Raw genomic sequence first — 19110 nt, forward strand, 5'->3', positions numbered from 1 at the left:
GGATCCTATTTTCACATATACCACTAACTTAATGGGTAACGGGGTGCGAGCCACATGACCTCTCTGGACCTCCATTTACATGAGTTGGAAAATCTCAAGTCACTTCCAAACCTATCATTCTATAGACATGAATAAACACAACAGAGCAATGCAGTTATTTCCTTGCTGTATGTATTACACATTTAAACTAATTTTTCTAACTGTAGGGTTGATCCTCTTTAAACCTTTTGAAAGCTGTACAAGAATTACAAAAGGAGAGACTAGTTTTTAAATGGTCTTTTAAAATTTAATTTAGGAAATTGCATATCCCCCTACATATTTACCTTCTTAAGTAGGATTTGGAGTATGTTAAAAACTTTGTAAGGGAATGTTTTCTTTGGCAAATCTTCAGGAGTTTGGTAATTATTCATGTCTGACTGCCCAAGGGACTGTTGGGGGTCATGTGTTTCCTGCAAAGGTAAATCTTTGGTAAGTTACAGGCCCCTTACTGCAGAGATAGCCCCCGTGATTTCTTTCATTCTATGTAATGAACCAAGATGTAGAAGCTAAAGCTAGACTTGTACTCCTGCAACACCTTCCACACGGTGTAAGGATGGAAGCACAGCTGATGCGGAAAGCAGACTTAGAACACCAATTTTATTGTTTGCCATCATTCTGACATGTACGTTGCTTTGAACTCCAAACATTAAGGCTCTTTTTTTTAATGACCTTACAAACTACAAAATACACACTTAGGGTTCTTGTAAAGCTTAGCATAGCTGATTTTTCTAATTGCAATGCTAGTATTTCCTGTCTTTTTCACTACATACCTTAAATATATGCAGACCAGGGCTTCTCAACCATGGCACTATCAAACACATGGAATGGGATAAGTTTTTGGTGTGTCCTGAGCATGCGGGATGTTGAGGAACACCCCTAGCTGCTACCCACTACATGCCAGGAGCATCCCGGCCATCCAAAATGTCTCCAAACACTGCCAAATTGCCCCAGTTGAGAAGCACTGTCTAACTTCAGATACAAAAGCTTATCCTCCAGTGCTTTTGCAATAACACTTTAATCTTCAGTGTTTCCTTTTCTTTTTTCTTAACCAATAAATAGATCTGGCTAAACAAATGGAGAGCTTTATATTTTAACTTTTCACACACACCCTCCTAAAATTGGATTTTTTTGGCCTTATTGTTAGGTCTAAGCAGTTACTGATGTATTATGAAAATAGGTCTGTGCACAAAGTGGTAGGAAGAGGTATACATCCTTGAAAAAGTGTAAAAATTTCTGTAGATAACACCATAAATAATCCACACAACTCGACAAGCATTTATTAAACACCTACTGTGTGCTCAGCACCGTACTAGGCACTAGGGGGATGCAGAGATACAATGTAAAATTATTATTCATGCCCTCAAGGAGCTTACAATTTAATTTTGGAAATAAATACAAATGTGAAACTACATTACAGACTGCTAGGAAATAATTACAAAGCAACATGGACCACAGCAGAAATTCAAAGGATCAGTGCTGAGGCAGAGAAAAAGGGTGGTGTTAGTGTGAGGTGAGGTCAGTCAGGGATCGCTCACTCAGAAGATACGAAGGAAACTAGGCTTTGAAGGGAGTGAACAGGAGCTGGGGCCAAAGCCATCTAAGCAAAAGGAATAGCATGAGAAAGGCACAGAGGCTAGGGCTTCTAAGACAGCAGTGGAAGGCCACAAGAAGCGTGAATGTGAGGACTGAGAGTAAGTATGCTGGGCAACGAGGCTGAGGCAGATTTAGCATGGAGAGCAAAGTAACAGAGAACTTGGAACATCATGGTGCTGATCGCAATTATCTGCTGTTTTCGTGAATGAAAGTGAGACGTCATGAAAATAGTTTGAGAAGGGTCATCTTTGATGCAAACAAGATGGGGATCTCGAGAGCAAGAAAACTGGAAAGGAAGAAGTACAATAACCTGGGCCCTAGAGAATATGGATCTGCATGGAGGACTACGAAGGGGTGGCAGAAATGTAAACGACCTAGACTCAAGAAGAAAAGTAAGAATTGGAACAACTTAGCAAGATTTTGAGGCATGGAGAATGGAGAGCAGAACAAGACTAAAAGGCAACTCCAAGACTGGCATAAGAAACAAAGGGAAGTGAGTTTGTTCAGGGTCAAGGAATCAGCAATGATGCCTATTTAAAAGGAAAATGGGGGTTGCGGGACAACAGTGATGAGTTCTATTTTCAAATACCAAGTTGTATAGGGAGCTGTGGAAAAGTCGACGAGTCAACACACAACACTCAGGGTGGGAAATGTTAAGTTACTGAAATATAGAAGGTAAGTGTTAATCAAAATGGATATATGAGTATTTAAAAAAGTGGTGAATAAAATGAAGATATGGGGATTATTCTTAGAGCATAGCAGGAGAAAAAAAACACTAATAAAGAAAATCTAGAAATTGGAGAAAATGACCAAAAAGAATCTCACAAAAGAAGAGAATTCTTGAGACACGGGGGAAATTCAATAGTATGAAATACAGATCAAGAAAGACAAGAGCTAAGAAAAGGCATTAACTTTTATCCACTGGTGGCTCTGAGGACATTTCAATGGCATGCTGTTAAGCCAGTTAAGGAGAAGTTTTTAGAACAGATTAATGAAGACATGGATGGAACATGGATGACTCGTTTAAAATCGCATGACTGATAGAAGAAATAGAATGGCACAAGAACTGGGCAGTAAATGGAAGATTTTCCACATTTGATGCTATTGATGAACTTACTGTTGTCATTCTAACTGTCCATCCATCTGGCCTGCTGCATGGAGACCTCATTTCCCTTCCTGGGGCAGTTTACAGAGAAATGTATTTGAATCTGTAAGTTATTGCTTTATTCTCCCATTTATTCTTTTAAACATGTTTTACTTACACAACTTAGTGTTCTAGTACTAAGAAAACTACAAAGCATCAAAAGTATCAACATTTAAAGGTATAATTATAAACCGAAATGACATTCTCAACCAATCTCCCAGTAATGGTAATGGACTTCCTACTGCACATCCCAGTCCCCAGCACCTCCTGTAAGTAGGGGTGCGTAACTGTGAAATGGCAGGCCAGGGTTAGGGTGTCATCAGGGAGACGGCAAACGCTTAGCTCTGCTCCCTCAAGTATAGCTGTGCGATCCTGGTCAGCTCAGTCAATTCCCTAAGCCTCAGTTTCCTTGTCTATAAAATGGGGGATGTAACAATATCTATCAGAGCTTAACACAAGGTTTGGTACACAGCACGTGCTCAATAAGTACCAGCCATTATTCTCTAGCGCCACAGAACCAAGAGTGACACTAAGTGCTCCGTGTGGGAGTCAGCCACATGCTGGCACTGCCACCTCGCTCCAGGGAGGAAATCTGGAAGCCTCAGATGTGTCTGCTGGGACTATGCTGCATGGCAGCAGAGTTAGGGAGGAACCACTTTTATCTTTCCAGGTCCTAAAACGAGAAGCTGAGGATGCGAGAAGACTACTGGTGGACAGTTCATATCAGATTAAGAACAGAAAAACAGAACCTGTAGGATAAAGGAACTTGGTGCTTTTCTGATAGCAGCTCAAAACAAGGTCAGAGAGAGAGATCAACAGCCCAAGTGTGAGAACTGGAGACCTCATATGGACTTCCCCCCATGCCCCATGCAGACAACAGCCTTTTCTACCGTCTTATGCTACTGGGCCATTTCTGTAGGTGTGCTGAGTCAGCCGTGACAGTCAGTCTTTTCTCACATTCACCCAGTAAAACACTGATCTTTCTGGTCTTATCTTCTTTCCTCTGAGTTTCTGCCAGATGCTCAGTAATATTCTGAGATTTAAGTAACCTGGCCACACTTTACTGAGTCAAGAGATGTTAGCTGGTACATCTAGTTATTTCAAATGTTGCTCTGCTCAGAGCTTTCACTAGTATAGAAGACAAGTGTTCCTCTAGACCACATGGGAAAAGGATGCGTTTACGTATGTGTGCACACACACATATTCTCCCTGACAATGTGCCCATCCTATGTAACGTTTGCATTATTAGTATCTTACAGAGGGTAAGGCACAACTGAAGCAGAGAGCAAGGATCTAGAGACAACCAGATTTATTAGTTTCTGGTTACTTGAAAGTTCAAGTACAAAAGAATTACGAATGGTAATCTAAAGGTGGGGGCGGGGAGAGAAAGGGAAGGGATAACAAGCACCATATAGAAGAAGTTAACCAGGGAAACCAGGATGACAAATGACAAGTGGGTACCAATAACTCAACAGGTATAGATAACGTTGATGGTGTTAGTGGTGAAGGTGGGCCAAAGAGGGGTAGACAAAGAATGTCAAGAGGAAGGAATTTATGATCCAAAAGGTAGACCTCTATGATGCGAAAATTTATGATTTTTAAAAACATCAAATATAAAATACCTTGATTAATAAGCGTTGTCTCTGTTCAGAATATTCACAGTACGAAGTTATGCAAGTTCTCTTGGAGTTTTCATCAGAAGGTATACATTGTTCTGAACAGGATTAATGGAATCAATTAATTCCAACTATGAAAGGTGACTCTGGAAATAGGCAAGTTACTCAATTCCAAATCTGGTGAACAAGTGGGTAATCAAACAGTCAGAAATGAGATGTGACTCAAGACAACTGTAGCATTTTCATGCATTGTTTAGTAAATGAGAGTTCTGAGTGTCCCTAACACGTGGGACAGTGGTAGCACTACTGGAATAGTCACAAGTACCCAACTAAAAGGGTGTGCGAGCTCCGGCATATGACTGCAGAACCAGCCTCATTATTTCAGTGTCCCTTGGAGTTTCACTGAAAGCCTCAAACATGGAATATGGTCCTCGTGTTGATGCGTTTCATAGTCTGCTGGATTGCTGATGGCGTGCACCAGAATTCAGAATGAGGAACAGGGAGGTGAAGTACTCAAGAGATAACCACTGTGGATATAAAAAGCCAACAGCAAGGAACAGGGAGAACGATGAGTGAGGTGCTGAGGCCACCTAAAGAGAGGCCAGAGTAGAGTAATGACAAGAGTGACAGGCCATCCAGTCGGGATTCGTGCAGACGGGTCAGAAGCTGAGCGATCCTGTGATGGACCAGCAGGGACAAGTACACGCTCTGTAAGGATTTCTACGTCTTCTTCAAGCCCCCGTCTCCACTTTCTCCCACGTGATGCCACAAGTAGGAGACTGTGAACACCTCCATGGACCAGAGCACAATGGGAGGGTGGACAGGAGAGCCAGTGTCACCAGTAGAAGGTACAGCCATCCAAACTCCGGAGCAGGGGGCTGCCACCACTCCCCTTTCTTTGCACACTCACACAATCATCACTAAGGTGTCCACTCCCTTCCGGATGCGGGCTCTGAGCCCAGGGTGGTGAAGGGGACGTGTGGATACTCAGTGATTCAGTGGCGTCAGTGAGGCGGGGATGTGAAGAAAAATGCTGGAGTGCTGTTAAAAATACAGCATTCTGAGTCTGTGTGGGAATATGGATTTCCACTATCAGGAACGTTAGGATAAAACACACACTTAAACATAAACACATCAAGTGCTTGTAAGAACTTCCATAGAACTAGAATCTTAGAAAGCTAAGTACAAACTAAGTCTCTCGCACAGAGGCTGCTTCGAACTCTAAAGCAGCTTCTTAGATCGATCAGGGGCACAAGCGCATCTCCGGGGAGAAACAGGCTCACAGGAGAGGGGAACTCAGAGAACCAGGGGCAGCCTCTTGCAAACCTACAGCTACTCACCCAAAAGATAGAGTTCAGTGCGTCGGCTGCACAAGCAACTCGCCCTAACGCTGTTTCAGCTTCTAAAGGCTACACCAGGCCACAGGAGCTCCACTCCACCAGACACCTCAAGAGGCTGTCACACCAATGAACCTGCATCAAGGCACTGGGCCCAAACTACTGTGAGCCATTTTAACCGCCACCACTCCTGGCTCTGACCCTACGGAAGGTTGCAACGATGACAAACTTTCTGCCTTTTTACTATACTGAAAGAGCTCTCACCAGCATGTGGTTTCTCGAATACTGAATAACGCCCAAACTATGACTCAAGTTTTTCCCTAAACTCCTGCGGATTCAGATTTTTCTCCACTGTGGACTCTCTGATGTCGAATGAGACTTGACCTCTGAATGAAGGCCTTCCCACATTCATTACACTGATAGGGCTTCTCCCCTGTGTGGATTCTCAGATGCTGAATGAGGCCAGTGTTCCCATTGAAAGCCTTCCCACATTCTTTACATTTGTAGGGTCTCTCCCCAGTGTGAATTCTCTGGTGTTCAATCAGGCCTGACTTCTGACTAAAGGCTCTGCCACACTCATTGCACTTGTAGGGCTTCTCCCCAGTGTGGCTCCTCTGATGGCCAATGAGGTGTGAGCTCCGCCTGAAAGTTTTCCCACATTCATCACACTCGTAGGGCTTCTCCCCAGTGTGGATCCTCTGATGGCCAATGAGGTGAGAGCTGTGACTGAAGGCTTTCCCACACTCAGTGCACTCATACGGCCTCTCCCCACTGTGGATGCGTTGGTGCAGGATCAGCCCCGCGCTCTGACTGAAGGCCTTCCCGCACTGACTGCACTGGTAGGGCTTCTCCCCAGTGTGGATCCGCTGATGCAGGATCAGGCCTGTGTTCTGACTGAAGGCCTTCCCGCACTCCTTACAGTGATAGCGCTTGACTTTGTTGTGGATATCCTGATGGGAGAGAAGGGCTGACCTGTAGCTGAAGGCTTTCCCACACACATTACACTGATAGGGCTTCTCCCCGGTGTGGATTCTCCAGTGGCGGACAAGGCCTGAGCTCTGAGCAAAGCTCTTCCCACATTCATCACATTTATGTCGTCTCTCTTGGGTAGCATTTGCCCGCTGCCTCTCTACTCTGCTGCCCAGAAGGTCTCGGGCTTCTCCGTGCTCAAAACCCCCGGTAACATCCCCATTGCATCTGGCAGCTGTCTCTCCATGTGGCTGGACTCCGGCAGATGCTACCTGTTTTGAAGCTAATTCCCTGTTCTCACTTCTGGTTTCACCGCCTGAAATAAAAAAAATGTAATAAATAAACATTAAGCCAGTTTCACTTCCTGTTCTTTACGTCAGGAGAAAGGAATCAAAGAGAGGAGAAAAGGAAAAGACACATGGAACATCTACAAGTCAATGTAAAGCTTCCATCTGTCTCCAGAATGTTCTCCTAAACTGGGGAGACAGGAGCAGAGCACAGTACCACTGGCCAACTGGGGAAGGAGTGCCTCGAAAGCAAGTTATTGGAATGGGGACTAACTAATGTGTGGAAGGAATCAGCCAAGGAGAAGTGGAAGTTGGGGAGTGAGAAGGAGTATGGTACTGCTAACAGATCTAAAGAGTGGGACAGAAATAGAAAAAAGCACCAACAGCCGTTAAAAGGGAGGAGCACAATGCTCCCGAGAGAAATCTCTATAAAGATCTTATAGGGCCTTGGGATTAGAAGAATCGTGTGAACTCAAGAGCAATAAAAGATTTCAATGTCCAATCGGCAAACAGACCAATACCCAGGTACAAACATAAGGTCAGTCAGTCCTGGACTGGAGAATAGAAGTTTCATTTTAGATCTCAAGAAATCTCAATACTGTGTTTCTCTGTTGGGTCCTGAGTTAAAACTCAACTATGCCTTTCAGAAAGTTCACAGCCAAGGGCACTTAACAAACAAACAAACACCTTAAGTGATAATAACTGGAGCTCTCCTCACCCAGGGAGAATATGTTTCTGTAATTCTCTGTCCTGTTATCTCTCCTCAGATCCTTCTGTGATGGATCAAGAAGCCACTCCTCTCGAATTAGGGACACAGCCATGTCTTCGATCTTCTCCAGAGTCTGAAATAAAACAAGATCCTCACTGGGGGACTGGGGCTGTTCCACAGCTCAAACCCAGAGTGTCCGAGATCCCGCAGGGTTGGAGAGGATCTAAAGGTGGGAACGTACTGGGTAAAGGGATCGGAATAGCTGGGAAGAAGAGGAAAATGACCAGACTTATTGGGGGAAATAAGGGCCGACCTGTCTCCAGTCAAAGGAACCTGGGGCAGGCTCTTGGGTGAGTACTGCTACAGTCCAGACACGGGATGGATGCAAAGACTACCAAGGACAGCTATGTGGTTTCTGAGAAGGGCACAACTCACCTGGAACCCTGCTGTTAGAAGTGTAGCTGTCATCTGGTCTCCAGGACTTCCTTTCTGGGAAGGGGTGGGACTCGGAGAAGTAGATAGAGCTGCGAGAGAAGAAGGGAGGTAGGAACGAGACCAGCCTTGTTCTGCGGTTGTGGGAGCCAGCAGTATGCATGCCAGAGGTTTGATGTGAGCTGCTGGGGTCTTGGGTCCTGTGTCCCTATCTATGGCTGTCCACAAAACATTCACATGCCAATGTCCACCAGCCTTAAGTTACACGTCCAAAATATAAAGAGTACTGGTTACCTATCAGGAATCGCTTTTTAGTTTTTTCTCTACCACCAAAGGTATATTCTATCCTTGTGCTCGTTACAGTATTTCTTTGGGTCTCAATCTATCTCTACGAACAACACTGCCTTTTGGACATGTCTATCAGGACTGCCAGGACCTGCTTCCTCCAGATACCAGGCAGCAAAATACCAAAATCGGGCAACAGACCTTAGAATGTTAGACAAGTATTATACTAACAATTGAAAATGTTTCTAAGCTGCTTCTTTTGAAATATTAAAAACCCACTTATCTAGAACAAACTACTATAAAACACATAAATGAAGAATAAGAAATGTAGGGCAAGTATGAAATGAGACTAGAACATCTTGTTCTGTAAGAAAGTAAGTTCTCAATGATGGGGAAATGTCAAAAGTACATAGGAGCCAAATGGAAGGGTACTTCTCTGGCAGAGCTGAGGCAATTTAAACATCAAAATAAAGATAGTAACATAATATTTATGGAATAAAATAAGAATTTATGAGTCCATACTGATTAGCAAAAAATAATAATCATGAAGTGGGGGAGAAGGGAACATCTCCATTACAATAAACAAATAAATGTAGAAGGAATGACAGTTAGAAAATTATCATTTTGTAACGGTCTTAGTAATCACTGATTTGGTCAAGAAGCATCAATAAACACTAAAACTATGTTTTGCTTTAGCCACAAGAGTCTGATGAGGACAAGGATATTTGCAGACTCAAGAGTATCTCCCCACAAATTACTCATTAATTGCAAAGAGAAAAACAGTAACTTTACAAAACAACCCAGAAAGAATAACCTTAAACAAGTCACTAAAGGTACCATCACCACCAACAGGACAATTCCTTCTGCCTCCCTGAGAAGGACACGTTACTTCGGGGTGGGGGGTAGGGGCTCCTGCAAAATACACTTGAATCTAAACATGAGGAAACATGACACAATCCCAAATGGCAGCCACTTTACAAAATAACTGACCTATACTCTTCAAAAATGTCAAAATCATGAAGGCAAAGAAAGGTTGAGGACTGTTCCAAATGAAAGGAGACTAAAGAGACATGACAGCTAATCGCAGAGTGCTGTAGAGGCCGGGACCCTGGACAACACTGCTGGGACAACGGGCAAATAGAAACAGAGCTGTGGGCGAGGTCAGTGTGCACCAGTGAGATGCCTCCTGGCTGAAATGGAAATGCCATTGTTTGAGGAAACATACTGAAATATTTATAAATAAAGTGATGTGACAGTACCAGCAAAACCCCAAAAACACCTTGTTGGAAATACATCAGGGTAACAAGTATGTGTCAGTATGTACAAACCCTCAAATTCTTTCATTTGCTCGTGAGTTACCACTGGGACCAAAAGTCTGTATCTGAAGCCTGGATAAACATTTAGGGAAGACCTCGTGACTGATTCTCCAAGACCCGAGAGGCGTCCCGAATGTCCTCCTTCCCTTCCTACGCCCTCCTCACCAGTGACGTCTGGCTGCTCACCTCTGTCACGTGGCCCCAGGAGGCCTGGAGGTGCATGCTGGGCCACCACAGGCTGCAGATGAGCATCTGGTGCCGACTCTGAGCGCGTCACCTCCTTCCAGAGGACCCTGTGTCCATGTGCACGAGCAGGGACCTGGAAGCAATGGGACAGTTGTATCACAGAAGTCCCTCTGAGAAATCAGCTGACTGATGCAGGAGGACCAACAGCACATCTACGGGGACACGTGCTTGGGAAAGGAAGCAGCAGACCTCCTTCACTTCCTGACGCAATTCGGTCCTGTGCACCTAGGCTGGGGGCCTGAGGCGGAGGCAGGAACAAAACAGTGCTGCTTGAGGAACATCTGACAAGCAACAGGAAACCCGAGCTCTGGTCTCAGACCTGCCTGTAACTTCTGGGTGCCCCTGAAAGAATCATTTAAACTCTACGCATCAGTTTTGCATCTGGCAAACAGAGACAATAATACAGTGCAGGGATGCTATGAGGATAAGAAATGGATTCATATCCTTACAAAAAAGAACTCTGCGAATACAAGCCCTAAGACACTGCAGCTCTTTCCATCCTCCTCCAACAGCAACTCATGCTCAGCAGTTCCTCTCCTCCGTGGTTCCAGCGTCCCTCCACCCAGCCTCCAGGAGCCCCACGTCGCAGCATGCACACCCCTCCTACTTACTGGCCGTCCTAGTATATCAATCTGCCTGTCCAGGTCCTCCAGGAGGGTCACCACCTCCTCCCCGCTGTCCAGCTGATGCTCCTTAACCAGGGCCTGGAGCTCCCCGGGCAGGATGCTCAGGAACTGCTCCAACACCAGCAGCTCTACCATCTGCTCCTTGCTGTGCAAATCGGGCCGTAGCCACTGATGACACAGCTCCCGGAGCTGGGCCAGCGCCTCGCGGGGCCCCGGCGCCTCCTGGTAGCAGAGCTGCCGGAAGCGCAGGCGGGACAGCTCTTGGTCAGCGGGATGCTTCCCATGCCGACTAGGCTCTGGGGTCCAGCCATGATCTTCCTCTACCTTGACGATCACAAGGTCCTCTTCAGGAGCCCGGTCTGCTGGGGATGGGGCTAAAGGCTTTCTTGACTCAGCAGCCATGTAGGGCCGGAAAAGCTCAGGAGGCTTGTTTCTATCACCTTTACCTCCTTAAGAGAAGAACCTTCTGAGGGTCTCTTCTTTAAGGGTACTTCTTTAGGAAGAGAAAAACGACAGCATTAGGGACGTCAGAGGTCACAGTAATTTACTACGATGTCTCAAAAGCTCCCTACCAGGACACGGACTTCATGGCTCAGTCATTCAAGAGATCCTGTCCACTCTTTCAGAACTCTTTACCTCCTCATGCCAAAGCCATCTGGGGAATAACCCCCTTCCTGGCATAGGCATCTAATTGAAATCCTGCATTTCACCTTGGCTGGCCTTCAGAGCTGCCAATTTTCTGTACTGTTTCTACACATTTCACCTCTCAGCCTGTCCTGTTCTCAACAGATTAGACTAATTGCCACATATTCTAGCTCAAGGTGCTGTCGAGTACTGAGTGAGTACTCCCGTCTTCTCCGCCTAACACTCATTATCCTGCCTGTGCTCCCCATCTCCCCGCCGTCTCACGACCAACTGCCTCTACTCTGGAGCTCATCTTGAGCTCTAGGATCCTTGTTGGAGCACGGGTCCCACACCTCCAAGGACCCCGGATGCCCCACCAACACCTGTATCTTTTATGTTACCGATAAGAGTCCAAGAACATCAGAGGACCATTATTGACAATACCTAACAGAGAACACATCTACACTTGTGAAGAACACATCTATACTTGTTGCTATACAATGCACAGCAAAGAACCATCTGGCCCAAAGTGTATACTCAGATACAAGACCTGAGGTCCAAAGACTTCGATTTCAGGGTCCATTTCTTTGTGGGTTATACGCCTCTGGCTTTTGTCTGCTATTAGACACATCTCTTGCCTGTAGTCGCAGAGGTATGTGGTCTTCCTGCCTCTGGGTAGCTTTTATCCTGACTGTGTTCCACAAAGCTGCCTGCTGTGGTTTGAATTGTGTCCTCCAAAAACATATGTTGCGGTCCTGACCTCTAGTACCTGTGAATGTGGTCTTATTTGGAAATAGGTTCTTTGCAGATGTGATCAAGTTAACATACTGGAAGAGGTTATACTGGAATCAGGTGCTGGGCCCCTTATACAATGCAACTCGTGCACTTTTAAGAAGAGAGACACAGAGATCAACACACACAAAGAGAAGGCTATGTGAAGACACAGAAGAGGGCTAAGTGACTATAGAGGTAGAGTGGAGTTATACAGCTGCAAGCCAAGGAATGCCAAGGACGGTCAGTTAACGATCTGAAGCTAGGAAAACTTGGCTCTGCCCACATCCTGATTTTGGACTCTGGCCTCCATAACTGTGATGGAATAAATTTCTGTTGTTAAGCTCCCCAGTGATGGTTTGTTACAGGAGCCCTATGAAACTAATATACTCCTAGAGACACTGTTTTAACAAACATGTAATACAACTCACCTCCTTAGAATCTTTCTACAGGACACCCAACTGTTTAGCATGGTATGCAAGGCCCTTTCTGATATGTGAACCTACCTAGCTTTATCTGCTATAAACTCACCTTAATACAGCCTTTTCTGAATGCAGCTTTCTCACACCTGGATTCTGCTGCAGAACTCTTTACTCTAGCTCAGTGGTTCTCACCCTGGGTCAATTTTGCCCCCGTCGCCCAGGGACATTTGGCAATGCCTGGAGACATTTTTTGTTATCACAACTGAGGGGAAAGGGTACTACTAATATCTAGTGGGTAGAGACCAGAGATGGTATTAAACATCCTACAATGCACAACAAAAAACCATCTGGCCCAAAGTGTCAACACCAAGGGTGATAAATCCTGATCTAGCTAAAACTATTCAACTCTAACTTCAAAGTCTCAGCTTACCTGACACCCTTTTCCACGAGGTTTTCTCTGTTGCCCCTACCCTGTACCCTGCCCCCTAACCCCTGCCCCCAAGCAGATTAAGGTGCTTGTTCTTGCCAAGGTATTTTTTACATGGTCCAAATACTGGATTCATCACATTGAGTAGAGCACGGCACATGTCTGACCATGGCCATGGTTTTCTTGCAAATGCTTGCTTGTGACAGTGACCTGTTTCTTTTTTTAAGCAGGGAAGTTATATTACATGTTTGTATGCCACGAAGATCACAGTAACAGCACTGTAGACAATGGTTTAGAGAAAAACACAACTGAAGGAGGCACAGCAGATAACCAAGAAAAACATATCCAAAGGCAGCGCACCCAAAAGCAGTTAGCAAGAGATGTCAACATCAAGACAAAAGCAGAGATCTAGGTATAATCCACAAAGGGAAAGAAGAGATAAGAACTTAGAAGGAAAATCAGATTACGTACAGTTCCTGACATACGTCTTCGAAGCAGTGCCTCTATCTTTCAGAGTATTTGGGGGGAAGGCAGCGTGAGGTTGGTTCCTAGTCTCTACAATCTAATGAAAACACAGAAAAAAGCCCATGGGCACAAAAGTTTACATTCAATTTCAGCAGAGTTCACAGACCTGACACCCATCCAAGAACTCCAGGAGGGTTAAGAACCCCTACTTGAAGAGTGTAGAGAGAAAAGGAAGAGAATTTGAAAATTGTCTTTAAAATTAGCCAAGGTTGGGAGCAATAGTTTGGGGAGTAAGCCACAGATAGGAAGAACCAAGGAACAAGAAGTAAGGTTAAATATGGTGATTAACATCAAAGGGGTTAATTCATGGATGATGACTTTATAGAGAAGAGAGGGGATTTCCTGGAGTAGTGAAATTTGAGGGAAGAGTGAATTTGGGCACGAGGTTGAGATTCAGTGGAGTGTTTGAGACAAGGGGTAATCATTTTTGTTTTGAACAGACAGAATTAACTTCCATGGTTTTTAAATAATTTATTTTAAAAATCAATGAAAATTTAATAAGTTCTTAAATTTTCTTAAAACAGCAACTTATGGTTTAAACACTTAAAAGGTCATTACCATGAGACATGCATTCTAAGCTCTAATTGCTTAGAATGCACAGTCACAGTTTTACCATGTTTTCTTATGAATTTCCTTAGTCTGTGCTCATCTTTAGCAAACAACAGCCATCTTCCGTGTTAAAAATCAATCCTCATCAATGCCAGCTACAAAATCTTGCAGTGTCAAGTATGCACCATTCAAGAACTTTACATTGTTAGTATGTTAAAATGTTAAATTAATATGTTAACACCGTAACATTAAAGTCTCAATAGTAAAACTTTGGGTTTGTTCATATATTATACCAAATCAGCAAACAAGTCTTTTCCATTTCCCATCTTGATTATTCCTTTTAGCAGCTAATTTTCCACGTTTTAGTCTCTTCCATTTCCAGTCAGATGGTTTTTGACAATTAAAACCTATAACTAACCAAGTACAAAATTAATCCACTATGTATCTTCTTCTTAAACAGTTTTGTGCATACACATCTGTTATATTGGTAAGCACTTGTGGATAAAGACTGCTTCTTTCATTTTCTTTTAAGAATACCTAGTTGAGTTGATTGATTTAGGAAGTTAAAACAGTCAATCTTTAAGGCTTCTTCTGACCTCAAATTCTATAAATCCTGTGAACTACTGAAAGCACAACTCAACTTTCAACAGCATTATTTTTTCACCAGATGAAGAAACGTTTTCTTCTTGCCTACTAATTAGGTATAATTTGGAATGTTTGGGAACAGAAAATAAAACAAGATGTTTCCCAGGCTTTAAAGATCAAGAAAAGGTAGGTGAAGCAAATACTGTGCTTTATAGTTACCTCATGCTGCACAAGACGTGCGTTTGAACATCTACCACATTTTACACTTAACTACAACAGAAATTCAAAATGTTTGCATTTGCTAAAACAATGATTACTGCACAAACATACTTAACTAATCAAACGGAAATAAGGATTGTTGAAATTTAGAGGTGGCAGTGGCAATCACCATTGCCTGACAAAAATTACTCATTTGTGACCCAAGTTTGGAAATAGGCCCCCCCTGGAGGTCCCAGGCGTTTACTTCAGTTAGGTTTTTTTTTTAAAAAAGAAAAACTTATTTAGTTATTTAAGTGTCTTTCCAGGACTCATCAGCTCCAAGTCAAGCACCGTGTTCACCGGAAAACAAGACCCGGTCTTATATTAAGGTTTGCTCCAAAAGACGCATTAGAGCTTATGTTCAGGGGATGTCATCCTGCAAAATCCTGCTAGGGCTTACTTTCCGGTTAGGCCTTATTTTCGGGGAAACACCATAGTTGTTTCAATCCCGCAGCTCCCAGCGTCCCATGTAGGGATGGAACCGGCAACCTTGTTAAGGGCACCAACTTGCACCAACTGAGCTAACCGGTCGCCCCTGCTTCAGTTAGTTTTAATAAACGAAGTCAAGTATTCTGAGGAAGGCTGAATTCTATACTACCCCGAAGTTGTCAAAAAAATGTTGGTACAGTTTTCCAGTCACCACACCACCATTTTCTGAATACACCACCAAGAGCAGATTAACCTAACATCAAAAGCAAGGTTTCCGTAGACGGGGGCTTCCAAAAGCAAAATCTATCTTAAACAAATAAACAAACAAAAACACCGACTATTGTGACGGAAATGCAAAACTGCTACGTAAAAACAACTCAGATCGTGGAAACGGTTGTATAAACGAAAACGTAGGAGCAGTTTCCTAATTCAAGACAAATAAGACGGACTGTAAATAAAACCACAAAACCATTAGCAATGAAGAAAACAAAGGTTTTCTCGCAAAAAGTTTGGGGACGCGAACACGGCCGCGCCGGCCACCACGGCACCCGCTGACGGTCCCAGCAGCCCGGGCGCCCACCTGGGTCGGGCCACCCCTCGGACTCTCAGGCTCGCCCCCAGCGGCGGCCTGCGCTGGCCACAAAGCGCTCCCCTTCCGCAGGCCCCAAGCCCGAACAGTACTCACCGCGAGTTCCAGGCGCGGCCCGGGGTGGGGAAGAGAGGCTGCAGAGGGCGGACGGACCAGGAGGGAGGCCGGGGAGAGAAGGGGGCCACAGCTCTAATCCCACCAGGCCCCCAACTTCCAAACCAGCGGGGGGACGACACCCGCCAACACTCATCTTGCCCCAAAGGCACTTCCGGCAGCTCTCTAGGAATCCTGGCGGTCTGGAGGCTCGATGGTCGGCACCTCGGCCTCCTCCCGCGCCTGCGCATTGCGGGCTCGCGAGGCCTCCGGGCCCCGAGAACGTCGGAGCGTGCTCTTGGGGAGTCCCCAGGATGCTGGTTAGCTGTGCTCGCGTCTGGCCTGGTTCGATGCCCCTACACTTCATTGTTCTTTTCATCAATTCAGTCCTCTCACAGACTGCACATTTTTTGATGAATTGCTGCTAATCATCGTTCATAGCTTTTTTTTTTAAATCCCTATGTCTCCTAGTAATAGCTCATTTTTTTGAAGATCTATGTTATTAGGTCTTCAAAAAAAAAGATTGTAATTCAATATAAATTCTTTTATAATCTTTACGTATTTCCCACCATTTCCTATCTTAATGAATTGCGACCTGAGTTTACAAAACCTACGTTTGCTGCTTAGCTTTTTACAGGCTAAATCTATGACGTAAGCTTCAGTAGCTGACCCTAGTTTTAATACCAGAAAGTTGGGGAAACAAAGCTGTTAACTCTTTCTATATCCATTGCATTAAAATTTTAACTTTTCAGACTAAATAGGATTTCGGGGGTGGAGGTTGTGGAAAATGTCTTTTACTTTTGTTTTGGTCCCACATTTTCATTCCTTTAGCACTGTCCCTAATTACCCATTTATTCTGAGTTCTCAGATGCTCCTGCAATCTTCACCTTAATTTCCCCTTTGTTCCTGCTGATAGCCACCACCGATATTTCTACCTATTCTCCAACCCTAACCCCAGAAACATTTTGTCCACCCACCAGAACCAAATCTTAGTAGTTTTGATTTTTTTTAAAGGGTTTTGTTATCTAATCGTCACAGTGAAACAAATAATAAACATGGGGAAGATTCAGTGCTTCTAGACTCTTTCAAAACACTTGAAGCTCATGGTACTCGTGTCATTAAATAAAGACCTTTGTTTCTGACACAGGAGTCTACTGACTTCTGCCAGTATCCATGAAACTGTGACAACTTAATTGTTAGCTTGCAAATACCTAATACCTTCATAATTCTTACCATGGGATCATCACTAAGTTTGGAGCGTGTCCATTTCCTTTACGGGCACAAGCATCACACAGTTACTCATGTCTTTACACAGCTTTCTTCCAAGAAAAATGGCATCTATATTGTTCCGATAATTTCACTGATAATTTATCATTTTAATGGTCGGATAGTATTCCATAATATTATAGGATGTGGCATATGCAAGTATTCTCTTATTGATAAACATTTAGCTTTTTCCTTTCTTTCTAGCACTAGCGATCCTGCCTGCCTTTTACAACCCTCCAGAATGTCCCTCTCCCTACCCCCTAATCACTGTCACATTTCCCCAGTACTCTCAAATCAAAAGACTTGTCTCATTGCTCCCTGCTCAATCGAAACACTGGTCTGTTACCTAACAACACATTTCTCCTTCTTCTCAGAATTTTATCATTCTATTTAGCATTCACCACATTCTCAGCTACATTACTTGCTGTTGTTTCATTTGCTCTTCAAATAGACTATAAGCTTTCGGAGTTTAGGCTCTAGTATTTATTCTGAGAGCTCCCTCCCAGTTCCGGTACTTGGAGCCCTTTAAATTAGCAAGTACGCCACACTTTTCTGACAGGAAAAGTGGATTGACTTGTTTTGTCAATTAGCTAAATGTAGTCAAGGTGATTCACGTCCCCCCTTCTATTTTTAATTCCTTCCCCCTTGATCTGTCCTCGTTCATCGCAGTAAGTACTTTCCAAGAGTCCACCTCATGCTGGGTACCTATATGAAGTCAGGGATGAGAACAATCTGAAGCCCATGATGACATCAGTCTTTTGCATTCTTCATGGCTTCTCCCTTACGTCCTGCACCTTACTTTGCTTCCCATGCGCTCCAGAAAAGCGACAGCTGGTTAATTGGTGTCATTTGTCTAACATGGATGAGAGTGATAGCAAATACACGGAGGGGAGGAAAATGTCTAAAGAGTTGTTTTTTACTTGCACTCTCATACTCGTCACAACCACCCTATGAATTAGGCACCATATATTACCCTGCTTTACACAAACGAGGACACCGAGGCTTACAGGGGTTAAAAATGCCCTAGGTCTTAACTGGGGCGTGGTGGAGGCAGAATTTGAATCCAGGTCTAAAGGACTCTAGCGCCGGCCCCCTTCGGCCATCTCGCTCCGGGCCCTCAGTTTCTCTAAGGATCAGAGAAGCTTAAACCGGAGCCAATTTCCATCTCCCTTAGTCTAGGAGGTCCTACCAGGTCCCAGTGCGCAGGGACGGCCGGCGACCCCACGACGGGAGAACGTTCCTCGAGCCCGCCGGGACGGGACCAAGGTCGCCACGGGCCAGCCGCGCCTCGCCGTCCGCGGTCGACCGGAGTGCTGTCTCTCCGGAGGCCTGTCCCCAGTCACCGTCGGCCTCTTGTGGGATCCTGGAGGTTCCCGCAGGTCCGCGGTTGGTCGCCGAACCCGCTGCCCGATCCCCCACCGACTTGCTCTTCCTCCAAGTCGGGGCCCTGGGCCCCTTCCAGGCGGGAACCCGGGTGTTTCCGGACCCGGGAACGGCCGGCCCCCTTTCTCAGCGCTCTAGCTACCCCGAGTCACTTCCGGTCGCTAGCGGTTCCGGAGCGCTTGGGGACAGAAGGGCTGGCGCGTGGGTTTCGGCGGGAGGCGGGGGACAGTGTGCTCCGCCGCTAAGGTTCGGGGTGGGTATTTAGGGAGCATTTCGGAATGGTGATAATTGACGTTACACGAGTTCTTTTAAAACACAACGGCAACAACGCAAGAGACGATCGATGTCCGTTAGCCGATTGGAGCCCCTTTGAGCGGAAGACAGTGACGAACACCTACTGGTAGTGGCTGGGGCGACACTCACGCAGCACTTTCGGTGTGTCAAGCAACCCTCTGATCTCATCTTCCACCGCGTCCCTTTGATCCAGTCCTTGAAACAAAAGACCTTACAGTTCCTAACACATCAGAATCCTGCCCACTGCGGAGACTGCAGGGTCGTTTGCAGAACGTCCCAAGACTGGGCACTCGATG

The 19110-nt window shown here is 45.0% G+C and overlaps 1 protein-coding gene across 6 annotated transcripts; it reads right to left on the reverse strand.

Annotated features, from left to right (window-relative positions):
• Nucleotides 1–617: 617 nt before the first annotated feature.
• ZKSCAN8 (zinc finger with KRAB and SCAN domains 8) lies at nucleotides 618–18457 on the reverse strand. Of its 6 annotated transcripts, none has more exons than XM_081080358.1 (7): nucleotides 18327–18447; nucleotides 13315–13405; nucleotides 10585–11092; nucleotides 9914–10046; nucleotides 8130–8218; nucleotides 7704–7827; nucleotides 618–7014 (listed from the first exon to the last, which is right to left on the reverse strand). In XM_081080358.1, the coding sequence occupies exons 3-7, from the start codon at nucleotides 10999–11001 to the stop codon at nucleotides 6050–6052; spliced, it is 1728 nt and encodes a 575-aa protein (XP_080936484.1). In that variant the 5' UTR covers nucleotides 11002–11092; nucleotides 13315–13405; nucleotides 18327–18447; the 3' UTR covers nucleotides 618–6049. The 6 variants fall into 6 exon arrangements, with proteins under 6 accessions (XP_080936484.1, XP_080936482.1, XP_080936485.1 ...); XM_081080356.1 differs by lacking the exon at nucleotides 18327–18447 and adding an exon at nucleotides 15875–16036; XM_081080359.1 differs by lacking the exon at nucleotides 13315–13405 and having other exon boundaries at nucleotides 18327–18457.
• Nucleotides 18458–19110: the final 653 nt, after the last annotated feature.

Source organism: Rhinolophus hipposideros (genome assembly GCF_964194185.1).
Source record: "Rhinolophus hipposideros genome assembly, chromosome: 19".
Classification (NCBI taxonomy): Eukaryota; Metazoa; Chordata; class Mammalia; order Chiroptera; family Rhinolophidae; genus Rhinolophus; species Rhinolophus hipposideros.

Excerpts from the sequence above, each read along its gene's own strand:
- ZKSCAN8 (XM_081080359.1), bottom strand. The coding sequence starts at position 11,001 with ATGGCTGCTGAGTCAAGAAAGCCTTTAGCCCCATCCCCAGCAGACCGG. Across the intron at positions 10,047-10,584 it reads TTGATATACTAGGACGGCCA|GTCCCTGCTCGTGCACATGG; the intron begins GTAAGTAGGAGG and ends CATTGCTTCCAG. Across the intron at positions 8,219-9,913 it reads CCTGGGGCCACGTGACAGAG|CTCTATCTACTTCTCCGAGT; the intron begins GTGAGCAGCCAG and ends CTTCTCTCGCAG.